Source organism: Meles meles, chromosome 4, assembly GCF_922984935.1.
Source record: "Meles meles chromosome 4, mMelMel3.1 paternal haplotype, whole genome shotgun sequence".
NCBI lineage: Eukaryota > Metazoa > Chordata > Mammalia > Carnivora > Mustelidae > Meles > Meles meles.
The window spans coordinates 103802082-103815549 of NC_060069.1; the positions used below are offsets into that span (position 1 = coordinate 103802082).

General features: G+C 44.3%; 1 protein-coding gene across 2 annotated transcripts in view; it reads right to left on the minus strand.

Annotated features, from left to right (window-relative positions):
* Positions 1-323: 323 nt before the first annotated feature.
* Positions 324-13468, minus strand: part of TMPRSS7 (transmembrane serine protease 7) — a 37346-nt gene continuing 24201 nt past the window's right edge. For both annotated transcript variants that reach the window (XM_046003089.1, XM_046003091.1), the window contains 7 exons: positions 11852-11959; positions 9272-9382; positions 8315-8431; positions 7010-7181; positions 4764-5032; positions 3050-3186; positions 324-782 (listed from right to left, as the gene is read on the minus strand). In XM_046003089.1, the coding sequence (XP_045859045.1) occupies positions 612-782; positions 3050-3186; positions 4764-5032; positions 7010-7181; positions 8315-8431; positions 9272-9382; positions 11852-11959 (1085 nt within the window). In that variant the 3' untranslated portion in view covers positions 324-611. The remainder of the gene's footprint in view (positions 783-3049; positions 3187-4763; positions 5033-7009; positions 7182-8314; positions 8432-9271; positions 9383-11851; positions 11960-13468) is intronic.

Sequence of the window (13468 nt, forward strand, 5' to 3'; positions counted from 1 at the left end):
AGGTTGTCTGTTTTGTTGTTTAGTTGATTGGTTTCTCTGTACACAATATTACCCTTTGCCATGGCTGAAGAAAGTCTGTTTTTACGTGGTTAGACAAAATTGGATTGGAAACCAATAATATAGGTACTTCTTTTGTCAGTAACTGAGATTGGGTTCATTTGCATTTATAAAAGAGACATTTTGTGCATTTACTTTTATTATAACACTGAAATCAGGCATTTTTAGTGGAATTTTTTACTTTAATAAATTAGATTTGACTAAATCCTTATAAATATCTGTATCTTGAATAGAAACATAAAGAATGGATTCCTGAGCACCTTACCCATTGCTTACCTTATTTAAGAGTCTTGATTCATGACATTAGGTTTTCCTCCATTTCTGAATCAATGGTCCCTTGATGTTTAAGAAGGAATACAACTCTAGCCTTGAGGCAATTTTTTATGGAATAAAATACATATTAATCTCTCTGTCTTTTGATAAATACCAAATGTAGCAATCTGAAACTTACAGAAGAAAAAAAAATGGATTTTCTTTTAGGGTTAATTGCTGCTTTTTTTTTTTTTTTAAAGATTCTATCCCATAAATCATTGTCAAAACTCCAACTTGTACTTTTACAAAAGAGAAGGAACATATTTATGAATCCAGGGAACAAAATTTGACACTCTTGTGTAAACACCAGGAAAGTTTGGTCTTCCGCATCCATGTCCCCAGCTAACGATGCCAGTCAAAATCCATTTTCCATCACTTTTTCTTCGACAAGATAAAGGTCCACCCGAATCTCCCTACACAAGAAGATAATGTAAGTAAGAAGTATTTTTCTCCCATGATCATCAATTTTGTCATTCGTGTGTTTAATGGATTGTATCAAAACTCACATTCTAGAAAGTTTTCACTTGGCCAATTATTAGGTAGATTGGAGAAGGGTCAGGAAATAATATGAAACTTCTAATGTCATTTGAGAATTATTCTTCCCAAAATCAAAAAGCTGCATTTGTCACAAGAAATGTAATTTCTTAGTCCAACAGTATCTTCACAATATTCTTGTAGGGGAAACAACTTTCACACACCCCAAATGAAGGAAAAAACCTCAATAGTAGTGGAGGTAGCCAAAGTAGTAAGAGTAATGATAATAACTGCTAACATTTATTGAGTGTGAGCTGTCTGCCAACCTCTGTTTTGGGGTCATTTAGCCCTGACAACAACCTCAGGAGCCAGGGTTATCTTGAAAAGCTGACCTCTGCCTCGGGGCCATGCAAATTCAGTGGTTGGCTTTGGATTCTGACAAAGAACAATGAAGAATTACACCCTGAGGAAACCCCTATGCTTGCTGGCCCACTGCTGTCAAGGACAGATAAAGCTCATTTGAGAGTCCCTTCTGATATCTCAACTCCAAAAAGCAAAGATGAAAATAATTCAAAGTGCAAACATAATTCCTACAGTATCCATCCTTTAAATTATAACATCTGGGCTTTATTTTTCTAGTTTGGAGTACAGGTAAAGCTGCAACTTAGCTAGAGGCAAAGATAAAAAAGCATTCCGAATTTGCCCCCGAATCCCACCCCCCAGTTCCAACCCTGCTTAAGTGAATTCTGGCTGGTGAGAAACTGGGCTCTTTTTATTTTAATTATTGCCACACCAGCTCTACTAAGTCTAAGCTGACCTGTAAAGTCTGATGGTTAGGTGGAACAGGACTATAAGACTGTCTAGCCTCAGGAAGCAGTCAAAACATAGCAGTTTTAGTATTAGATAAGGGTTCACCTTCCAGCTCAGGTATTTATTTACTAGCTGTGTGACCTTGGGTAATTTGTTTTCCCTCTCTGTGTCCAGTATCCTCTTCCGTAAAATGGTCGTGAAAGAAAGAGTTAAATGAATTTATGTAAAGGATCTAGTGCTTACCACAAAATAGGAGTTCAGAAGATAAAATCCATTATTACAATAAGATGAGTATTTGTGGCATAGTGGCTAAGGTTTTAGAGAGATATGGGAACAGCTCCCATATCTTCAGCCTTGAAAGCATCTGTTCACCTTTTGGCAATCATATAGCTATCTTATAGATTGGAATCTGAGACTTGGAAACATATCCATGAAGATGAACTCCAACTTGACCCCTGTCAGGAGGCCTAACCAGAGGTATAGGAATGAGTGTCCTCTGTTGCCTCTCCCACTCCTCTTCTGCTTTCCCCAGCCTATGCATCAAAGGAGCAAGTGAATAAAACCCTGGTATTTCAGTAGAGAAATGACTGCTAACCATCCTAAGACACTGTGTGTGTGTGTGTGTTTGTGTGTGTGTGTGTGTGTGTGTCTGTGTGTCTGTGAGAGAGAGACAGAGAGAGAGAGAGGACTGCTTTGTTTTTTAGTTCTTGGTTACAAGAAAATAAATCATGGCAGAATGATAAATCCAAATATCATTTTTTTTTAAAGATTTCATCCATTTTTTTGACAGAGAGAGAGATCACAAGTAGGCAGAGAGGCAGGCAGAGAGAGGAGGAAGCAGGCCCCCTGCGGAGCAGAGAGCCCAATGCGGGGCTCGATCCCAGGACCCTGAGATCATGACCTGAGCCAAAGGCAGCGGCTTAATCCACTGAACCACCCAGGCACCCCCAAATATCATTTTCTAAATGAGGAAAATACATGGGAAGCAGAAAATTGAGTTGTTTTTTTTTTTTTAAGATTTTATTTATTTATTTGACAGAGAGAAATCACAACTAGGCAGAGAGGCAGAGGCAGACAGAGAGAGAGAGAGGGGGAAGCAGGCTCCCCGCTGAGCAGAGAGCCCGATGCAGGACTCTATCCCAGGACCCTGAGACCATGACCCGAGCCGAAGGCAGTGGCTTAACCCACTGAGCCACCCAGGCGCCCCTTAGAAAATTGAGTTTTAAAGACTTAATTATTTAATCACCTTTCCCTGGTCTTAGGCAATTAGATTATAATTAGTCTCTGAATTAAGGGAAATGCCTGTCCTAGTTCTTTCCCAATGTTGTGCAAGTTACACATGAAAGCATGTATGGAAAGCATGGCATCTTGGCAAAGGAAAGGTGCGATGACTTACCCGGCAGGCATCTCTCTTGCCTGACAGGACCCCTGCACACAACATCCGTGAAGTGATGATCCCATAGGTGGAAACGCAGAGGGTTTGGTCAATGAGCTCTACCTCCGCTTGCTGCAAAACAGGGGAGCCTTTATTGTCTGGAAAACACATGAGAAGTGGAAATCAGGGTAATGATTACACTTATTCGGGGTGCCGTCAGACCACCTACTCACATTATCTCCTCATCCTCAGAACAATTTTTTATGGAAATTCTTTTATAATCCCTCTTTTGCTGATGAAGAAATAGAGGCTGAGGAGGTTAGAGGGAGTGCCTGACCCCACAGCAAGTAACAGAGCAGGACTCACACCCAAGGTCTGACTCAATCTCCGGCTGAGACACACTCCCTCACTACGTACTTCCTGCTTCCGGTAGGACTGTGAATCCCAACAGCCACTAATACTGGTTGCAAGGCCTACCTTTTAAATGGAGCAGCATAATCTGATATACAGGAAAAAACTGGAAACCATAAAGACATAACAGTTTTGTTACACCCTTTTTACTTCCTTTTTATCCTGCCTGGTTAAAATGATTCCGAAAAATAAGTACACTCACACTCATGCTTATAAAGAGATGTCCCATAATAAGCTGGCTGAATTGACTCTTCCCTCCTATGATCTAAAATAATGTCATTAAAGCCCTGAGCACAGTCCTGATAGATTATGGGGATTGGAGCCGTAAGTCGTGAGCCGCTCTCCGTCATTAGGGTTCTGAGATCCCAGCAGGCCCCTGAGACATTAACTCACACGCGGGCAGTGAGCCCTGGAGAAGCTGCCCACAAGGAATGTTTAGAGAGTGTCAAAAGGAGGGCAAGGATAAGAGTCAAAGTTGGCAGAAAATGCATCCGTCCTTAAACCCTTGGAAATGGCTGCCCGGGAATCTGAGATGTGGGGGAGAAAAGCGTCAGCCCTGGGGCAGTGCCCACAAAGCTGTGGCTTCTTCCCCTCACGGCATATTCAGAATCAACCTTCAATCCTAGACCGTGAAACACCTTGATGGAGCAGATGTAGGGACATCAGGACATCCCTACCACTCTGACCTTTGTGCATAATGATAGAGATGCCAGCCAGCTACAATCCCAGTGGAGGGATTGTAAAGAGGCATTCTCTCTGAGCAGTCCAGTTCTAGGCTGATGTACCCTCAGGCCTGAATTTGCAGTCTGGAGAGCTAAGGACAGGCTGGCTTCCAGCCCTAACTCTCATCTACCCGGCAAGTTGCCCTTGCCCTAGTTGTGATGGACAGATCTGCACAACCCTCCAGATAGTTGCCGCTGACTTGACATAATAGGGTTTGTGTTGGGGGGAGTGGTGGTGTGGGTGTCCTCTTCTTTAAGAAAAGGTGAAAGGGAACCTAAAGAGTAAAGAGGAACTCTCTTCTGTAGTGGGAAAACCTAGCAAAGTTTGGAAAAGGCCCATACCATCTCTCCAATCTGTTCATAGAACCCTATTCATAGAACCCCCTCCCTGCCGCCCCTGATGGTCTTGCTTCTTTTTGGGGTAAAGTAAGAACATCATAAAATAGAAATAATTAACACTGCCTTCATTCTACTTCTTAGAATTATCAGGAAGCTCAAATGGGACCATATACAAAAACCCCCTATGAGCCCCAAAGCACTACATCAACGCAAGTTAGTATTATCTGGAGGGGGAGGGCACGACCATTCACTGGTTCACACACCTGCTTCGTGTCTTCTCCCCCAGCCAGTCACCCAGCATTTCTCCCCACTGCGCACTTTCTGGCCAGCAGGAGGAATGCATATTGGCTGAATGAGCTGTTTCAGGGTCTCAGGCCAGGCTGTACTGAGCTGTAGCAGAGCAATGTCATAGTCAAAGGTCTGACTGTTATAGTACTCGTGGACCACAATTCTTTTCACTGGAGAGATGAACTTGGCATTCCCCTGCACGTACATCCCGAGGTGAGCAGTCCATGGCGTGGGGTCTGACAACCTGGCAGAAAAGGAAGGAAGCATGAAGTCAGTGGCCAGGGTTTGAAGAACCATACAGGGTTTGGACAAGCCCTCTGCAGACTGACAAGGGCTGAGGGAAGGAGGCCTGCCTTCCAGTTCCCAATGTAGTCCCTGGCTCTGTCCGTGGACATGGCGAAAAACACAACTTTTCCGAGCCTCCCTTGTCTTCTAGAGAACAGAGTTGAAGGAAGGTGTAGTAGGGGCGGCGCATGGTAGCCATGTTCCAGAAAAGTCCCTCTGCCATCCTAAAGAACTGCTGGAAATTCTGTTGCCCCTATCTCATGAACCACACACAGGTCAAGAATGTGACTAGAATTAATTTGTTACATTCTTCCTATTCATGCTGACATAGGCATCTGATGGGGACAGACAGGGCCGGTAAGACAGTGATCTGGGAATCCTTTTGCCAAATTCAAATGATATGAATTCAAGAGTGTTTAGAAATCAAAGTGCAATAAGGAGGAATTTGATGAAATTCCTTCTTGTCATCCATCTACCAGAAGCCTAAAAGATCATGGCTCCAACTGCTCAAGCATGACCACTCACAAGGGCCTCACTCTTTGCCACCCCTTCCAGAACTCTACTTCTGACCTTTGCAGCCTTGCACAAATTCACCGAGGAATTTGTAGCCTCCATGTGAGGTATCCATCTCCACCTGCACAGCAGCCTTGTTCTAGTGGGCTGAAGAGATTGTTCTAGCGGGTTGAAGAGATTGCAAAAGCTTTGCAAGAAAAATAAGGACAGAGTCCAAAGAGTGTGGCCCTGACTCTGCTGGCCTGACATCTCATGGTTGGCATCGGGGACCTGGGGGAGCACTAAGGTTACCATATTACTTGCTGCAGTGTCACAGTGTAAAAGACTAATGATCGAAGAGAAGCATAGCCATTTCGGTCATGAACGTGAATTCTGTAAGTTCCAAAAGAAGCACATAGTTCAGTTATATAAAACTCTTGGAGGTTTTATATTAAATTATTATTTCATTTTTAATTTTATTTCATTTTTATTTATTTATTTTATATTTTATTTATATTTTATTTTATTAAATTATTATTTTACTCAAATATTAAAAACTCTTGGAGTTTCCTAAGTGAACAGAGCCACAAAGCTGTTGTTATGTTAATGTTGACTTTTGGACCCCACCTAAGGCCGAGTTGCTGGTGGCCAGGAGACCCAGCTATGTAACTGGAGGGTTGTAACTTTCAGTACTACTCACTGACCTCTGAGGAGGGGAGAGGGGCTGGAGGTTGAATCTACCGCCAATGCCAATGATTTAATCAATCTTGCCTATGTAATGAAGCCTCCGTAAAGACCCAAAAGGATAGGGTTCTGGAGAGGGCATGATAGCTTCTCACCCTTTCCCCAAACCTTGTCCTGTGCATTTCGTCCCTCTGGTTGTTCCTAAGTTACACCCTTTTACAATAAACCAGTGATCTAGAAAGCAAATCACTTTTCTGAGTTCTATGAACTGCTCTAGCAAATCAACTAAACCCTAAGAAGAGATGGTTGGAACCTCTATAGCTGTTGATCCAGAAGAATACTGACAGCCTGGACTTAGAATAGGTGTCTGAGGTGGGGAGGAGGGAAACGTCTCGTAGGTCTGAGCCCTTCACCTGTTTAATCTGATACTATCTGCAGGCAGACAGGGTCAGAATTGAGTTAAATTGTAAGACACTAGACTGGCGTCAAAGAGTTAGTTGCCTGGTGGTGTGGGAGCCCTCCCCCCAACCACCACTTTGGAAACTGGGTGCAGAATCATTACCCTTCCGCTCCAAATAGAAGTCCAGTGCCCGTTCTACACACACACACACACACACACACACACACACACACGCGCGCGCGCGCCATTTGAACTGCTCGAATGTCCCCAGCGGGCAGCTTCCTTCCACAGCTTGAGGGCGAATATATGGTCTGGGATCAGAGAGTGTGCCATCTTAGACTAAGAAGTGAGAGGCCCTACCTGTTTCCATGGAAACAGTGGGCCGCAGAAAGAAGCCACTCCCTGGAGATGACTGAGGCTGCGCAGTAGGCTGATCCGACAAAGTGGAGGCTGACTTGCCACGGCCAACCCCCTTCCTGTGTGTCGCTGCCCCCAATGATACGGTGGAGGGCGGAGGAGCCCCTGCTGCAGCCTTTGGAGAAAGGAAGGGCCACGTGACTTAAAAGCAGACTCAGGGCGGGGCGGCGGAGAGCAGACTCCGAAGAAAAACTGGAAATTAAATCGGGTTTCAAGCTGCACTGGGAACTGAGACACCAGGCAAGCAATTTGAAACCTCTTGCTTCTCTAGAGAAATGACACCCCCAGACCACTCCCTCCGAAGAACGGGGGGGACACAGATTCTCTGGACGATAAAGCACATTGATTCAAGGAAGAGGGGCCTCATTAGCAACAGCTCCATGATAGGAACAGTAGCCTTGGGGCTTAGATGATTGGGGAGGAAAAAATTAGTTCCAATCACAAGAGAAGTGAGTGCATCTTTGGGGGCACGCTGATTTGAGAGAAAGACAAATGAAAACCTATTAAGACAAACTAGTTTTCAGAACAATTATTTTCCAGGGCACACTGTTTTTTTGTTTTTGTTTTTGTTTTGTTTTTTAAAGATTTTATTTATTTACTTGACAGACAGAGATCACAGGTAGGCAGAGAGGCAGCCAGAGAGAGAGGAAGGGAAGCAGGCTCCCCGCTGAGCAGAGAGCCAGATGCGGGGCTCGATCCCAGGACCCCGGGATCATGACCTGAGCCGAAAGCAGAGGCCTTAACCCACTGAGCCACCCAGGGGCCCCACCAGGGCACACTGTTTTGATAAGGATGCGTAACTAACCTGCTGCCAGGGGGCCAGTTAGAGACCACAAACTAACATATGGCAGATTACAGTTTTCAGGGCGTCGCCAAAGAAAGCAGCAGCACTTGGCATTGATTCTAACACAAGGCTTAAGTCACAGTCATCCACTGTGTTCCAGTTTCTGTTTCTTTTCTCGGGGACTTTTTATTTAGGAGCCTCTCCCTTGATTAGAGTTACCAGAAAGTGAAAGTCCTCATTATAAGCACCGGAGGCTTTAATGCTTGTTGTCAAGAAAGCAGACAGGATCCCCTCCGAGGTTTTAATTCTGAGAAATCATTTCAGATGCAGTTCGCCAATTTTTACTATTCTTCCCAGGACCCCAACTTTTGCCAGGGGGATTTACCCCAAGAAGGGAATGAAAATGAACAACTGGAACACGAGGAGGGAGTCCAGGGAGTCAGAAGGAGTGTATTTCTACTCACTGCAGCCTTCTTCGTCGCTTCCATCTGGGCAATCCACCGTCCCATCACACTGTGCGTTTTGTTTCCTAAAGCAAATATCATTGACGCACTTGAAAGTCCTGTGGCTACATGGAATGCCTAAAAATGAACAAAAGAGGGAAGAGTTTTTCCTGCCCAGAAACAGACTTGAGGGAATGACACTCAACGCCGTCCTCCAAGGATGGGGTAGCAGGGGCATCGGTATTTGCCTCTCTGGGCAACATGGCAGAGGGCGATGAAGCAAGCCCACAGTGACCAGCCTCCTCACCCCAGAAGAGCCATCGGAAGCCAGGCGGGCAGGCAGGCCCGCAATCATCAACAGATTGATTCTGCTGAGAATCAATCCCATGGCCCCTCCTTTCTGCTACCAGAGATGCAAAAGAGTTGGCCTTATTGGTTGCTTTAAGCCGAGGTCTATTGATTATTTTGTCGTGCTCTCCAAGAAAATTTTGAGCAAAGGCCAATACCATATCCAGTCCTTTTACAGCATTAGAGGGGAAACGGGCAGGCTTTGGGAATCCCAGTACATTTGTTCACAACCCTAGTGGTGTGTGTTTCTGCAGGGCTGGAATAGAACATGCCCATCACAGTATCTGGCAGGTCCTGCTAGATCATGTCCTCAGCATCCTTTACTCTCCAGCGGCATTAAAAGCAAACAAGCAACGAAAATCTTCCAGTATTCACACGACACACAAGCGCACGTGCGCGCACACACGCACACGCTCAACACACACACTCAACTCAAACAGTGTCCAACTGTCCCGTTTTTGCCTGGGCCCAAGAGGAATCCAGGGAACTGGGATTTACCGTGCTGAAGCTGGGTAAGTCTTGGCAACACCGGGACACATCAGTTGTCCTACCCCCCACCCCAGGAGTATTCAGTTCCCACTTAACGGAGTACACAGGAAGAAGGGCAGAGTGCAGAGGACTCTCCCTCACTCTGAGTGCAGTTCTGCTCATCCTGGCCATCCTCACAGTCCCTGAAGCCATCACAGACCAGAGGGCCGGGCTGCCTTAAGGAACTGACATTACAGGCGGGCTTAGGAGTCACTGGAAGGAAAACAGACAGAAAGCTCATGAGCCTGAGACATCACGGGCCTCTGAGAACCAGCAGTGCCCCTCTAATTGTGCATACGGCTAAGACAACTTACGTAAAATACAAAGTCTCTTTTCCTCCAACCTGACACCTGCCAGAGAAAAGCGGATTTTGAAACTTTGCTGTAATCCCTAGTGCTCCAAGTTGGTCAGGTCTGGTTTTTGCTTTTGCCCAAACACATTCAACTCTGGCAATTTGTGTACTTAATTACAACTAAATGCATCCTGAGATTTTCTTTTAAGGTAAAGAAAAATCGTAAGTTGTTATCTAAATTGAACTTGTCTGGGGCGCCTGGGTGACTGAGTCAGTTCAGCTCTAACTCTTGATTTCCGTTCAGGTCACTGTCTCAGGGCGTGGAACCTGGTTAAGATTATCTCTCCTTCTGCCCCTCCTCTCTCTCTCTCTCTCAAAAAAAAAAAAAATCAAATAACTAAATACATAAAATTGAACTTGTCTGCCTTCCTAAACAAAGTGGGAGTGTCCTTCACTTGAGGATTTCTTATTCTTTTTTTTTTAATCTCAAGGCATTGACTATATAGTAGGTGCTCATTAAAGTTTTGTTGAATAGATTAACAGCTATGAGATCTTAAATGACAATAGGCTTTTCATCTGTGTATAAGGAAAACTGTCTTTAAAATGATTTGTCGGGGTGCCTGGGTCGCTCAGTGGGTTAAAGCCTCTGCTTTCGGCTCAGGTCATGATCTCAGGGTCCTGGGATCGAGCCCAGCATCGGGCTCTCTGCTCAGTAGGGAGCCTGCTTCCTCCTCTCTCTCTCTCTGCCTGCCTCTCTGCCTACTTGTGATCTCTGTCTGCCAAATAAATAAATAAAATCTTTTTAAAAAAATAAAAATAAAATAAAATGATTTGTCCTGGGTGATCCACTTCCTGAATTAAGAAACACCATTGTAAATTATCACAAGTTTTCTTCTTTGGAATATTTTCATGAATTGCCTTTGGACAAGGGACAGGCACACTTATCTTAGCAAGCACTCTTGGAAGATATGATTCCTTTGACATTTCTGGTTTTGTGAAAAGCGATCATTTTTTGTTATTTGCTCTCGTGTTTTCAGTGGCATCTCTTGTTAGAGGCCGGAGGTAACAGGGGAGGACATGACTGCCCTGAAATATTCTTTGAGCCTCTGGGTGTACCTAGCTGACTCCTAGAGAATATTTTCCAAAATGGCACCATGACAAATAATGATTACCAAAAACAGCCCTTATTATACAGTAACAATAATCACTTCTATTGGGAGCATCGTAGCAGGGAATGATAATAATGTTAAAAAAAACCACCAGCAACCTTGCTCACTATATAATGGCCAGCATTTATTTTCTTAAGCAACAGAAAACCCTATAGATTTAGAAGGTCACTGAGCCCTAAGTTAAGAGAGTTTTACTTTGTTTTGTCAAAAAAATAAGTAAATAAAAGTGTAGAGCCACAGGTTGTTTTTCATGAACATAAGTTTTTCATAGTTATATTAACTGTACTATTTCTCCGAGAATATGAAAAGAATTAAATAGCTTCACCATCGCAATTGTATTTGAATGAAAGTCTGGATCTTTAGGAGAAAGCATTGCCAATGGTGTCATATGGTCTGAAGAACTACCTCCCATATGACTCCCTGAAACTGGAGGTAGATTCAGGAATGATGCGTAAATAGTAACAAAAAACCAAGAGAGAGAATCTCTGTCCAAAATAGGAATTTCCAATACCCTGCTCCTTCATCATTGCAAGTATGACACTGTTGCAAACTAAACAGGCAATAATAGCAATAACAGTAATTCTCTCCTTCCCAACACCTGTGCTCCATGAATGAATGGGCTGAAAGGGGTGACTTCTCTGTTAGTTGAAGATTGTGGCTCATTGAATTACTGGCCTCAGATCCTCACTCCCTGTGGAAGTATTATACACTATTATACACCTCCACTCTTGCATGGCCCCAAAGTCTGTGTGAGAAGTTTCCTGCCCCTTGACTGTGGCCTTAGCTCTAGGACTCACTTTGAGTGATGGAATATGATGTAAGTGATGGTGGTGTGCCGGTTCCAAGCCCAGAACTTAAGAGGAACCGTGGTTTTGCTCACCCCTCCTTTGCTACTACCACTGCATGGCCAGCGCACTGGTTCAGTGAGAAAAGGAGCCATGAGCAGTAGATCTGACCCCAACCTGAAAAGAACCAAACTTAGGAGGACCTGCTGCTCAAAGCAGAAGGACCCAGCTGAGGCCAGCCTGTATCAGTCCTATCTCAAACAACTCACAGGTGCATGGTCTAGAATACATGATTATTGTAGCCACTGAGTTTTGGGTAACTTGCTATGCAGCAATAGCTAACAGCTACAAAGACCCAGGATATACACCAGCAGCAACGATAGCCCTGAAAAGTGACTTGTTCCTAAGAAAGCCACAGAAGAATTCAAATACCCACCACAGAAAAGCTCATCACTTTCATCAAAGCAGTCATTTACTCCATCACATCGCTGGGCCTGAGGAACACACAAGCCAGAGGAGCATCGAAAAGATCCAACGGGACAGGCTAGAGACAATAAAACACAGGAAGTCCTGGGTGAGTCCCTAAGAGTCGTCAGACCACATGAAGAAAGAATGATGAAGTATTAGGTGGTTAAGGAACTGGCCATGTAGAGACAGTAATTCTACAGTTTCTCCATCAAATCAAGCTATAGGTGACAACTGGAAGACAAAACAAGTGACTTTAGGAGAGCAGAGAAAGTAAACTAACCCACCAGAGGCTCTGAGTGGACTCTGGCTCCAGGTTACGGGTATAGTCAAACTTCCGCTATCTCCATCTTTCACTCAGCAGTCTGGCTTCATCACTGACTTGGAGAAAGTGAAAGCTGGAATATGCTTTAGAGAGTCCAGCAGTCTTGGGATGCAGTCTTTAGACTCCCGAGGGAACTACAAGTGGCCTTCTGGTGTCTCTGAATCCTGTATGATCACAGGCACTGTTCTAAGGACTCTGTGCTTTTAAGTCCATTTTCAAGTGATCACTGTCCCCAAATATATTAGTAACCACTGATCTTTGACATGTGGACCTAGAGAGATTAGTGACTGTCCTCAAAACTCAGGACTCCTGCCTTCTACCTCCCAGTCTGCTTCAACCAGGCTACCCATCAAAGATCCGTCTTCTGCCTAATCTTGAATTATAAGTCCTGGACTTATAGCTAAATATATTAGAAATAATAAATCCTTTGTTGCTATCATCTGAATGTTGGTGGGCCCCACTAATTCTTATGTTGAAATCCTAGTCCCCAATGTGATGATATTAGGAAGAAGGGCCTTAGGAAGGGAATTAGGTGATGAAGGCAGAAGCCCCATGAATAAGATCAATGTTTTTATAAAAGAGGCCCCGCAGAGCTCCCTCAGCCTCCTCCACCATGTGAGGATACAAGTCTGTGCCCCAGAGAAAGCCCTCACCTGACCATGCCGGCATCCCGATCTCTGACATCCAGCCTCCAGAACTGTGAGAAATAAATTTCTGTTTTTTATAAGCTACCCAGTCTGGAGTACTCTGTTAGAGGAGCCGGACAGATTAAGACACTCCCCTTATGCAAAAGAATGGGGGGAAATGCATGGTCTGGTCAATCCCTATCTCCCTGGCACACAACGGAGAGGGTAGGTTTCTAGAAAATATTCATGTTTGAAAAAAACAATTGAAAATAAGACGACTCACTATTTACCCGTTATTCTTGCTGGAAATTGTAATATTCTGATATTCAGAAGTATGATAGTCCAGATCCGGAAGCAAGTATATTGGCAAAGAAGGAAGGTTCTAAATGAGCTTTCTCTCGAGTCTTATCCTCATGGAGTGGTTAACCCTTAACTTTTCCCCTTTTAAAATAGGTCAAGAGTTTCCTGAGTCAATATCTACTCTCTCCAGCTCTAAAGACTTCCCCCAAACACTGCTGACTACCTCCTGGCCACGGTCCCCATGGTTCTCGGTGTGGAGGGTAACATATTGAGGCCTGCTGTTTGAACTCTCCTTGACCAACCAACTCTCCCTATGGGTCATGGGTTGAAGTGAGTC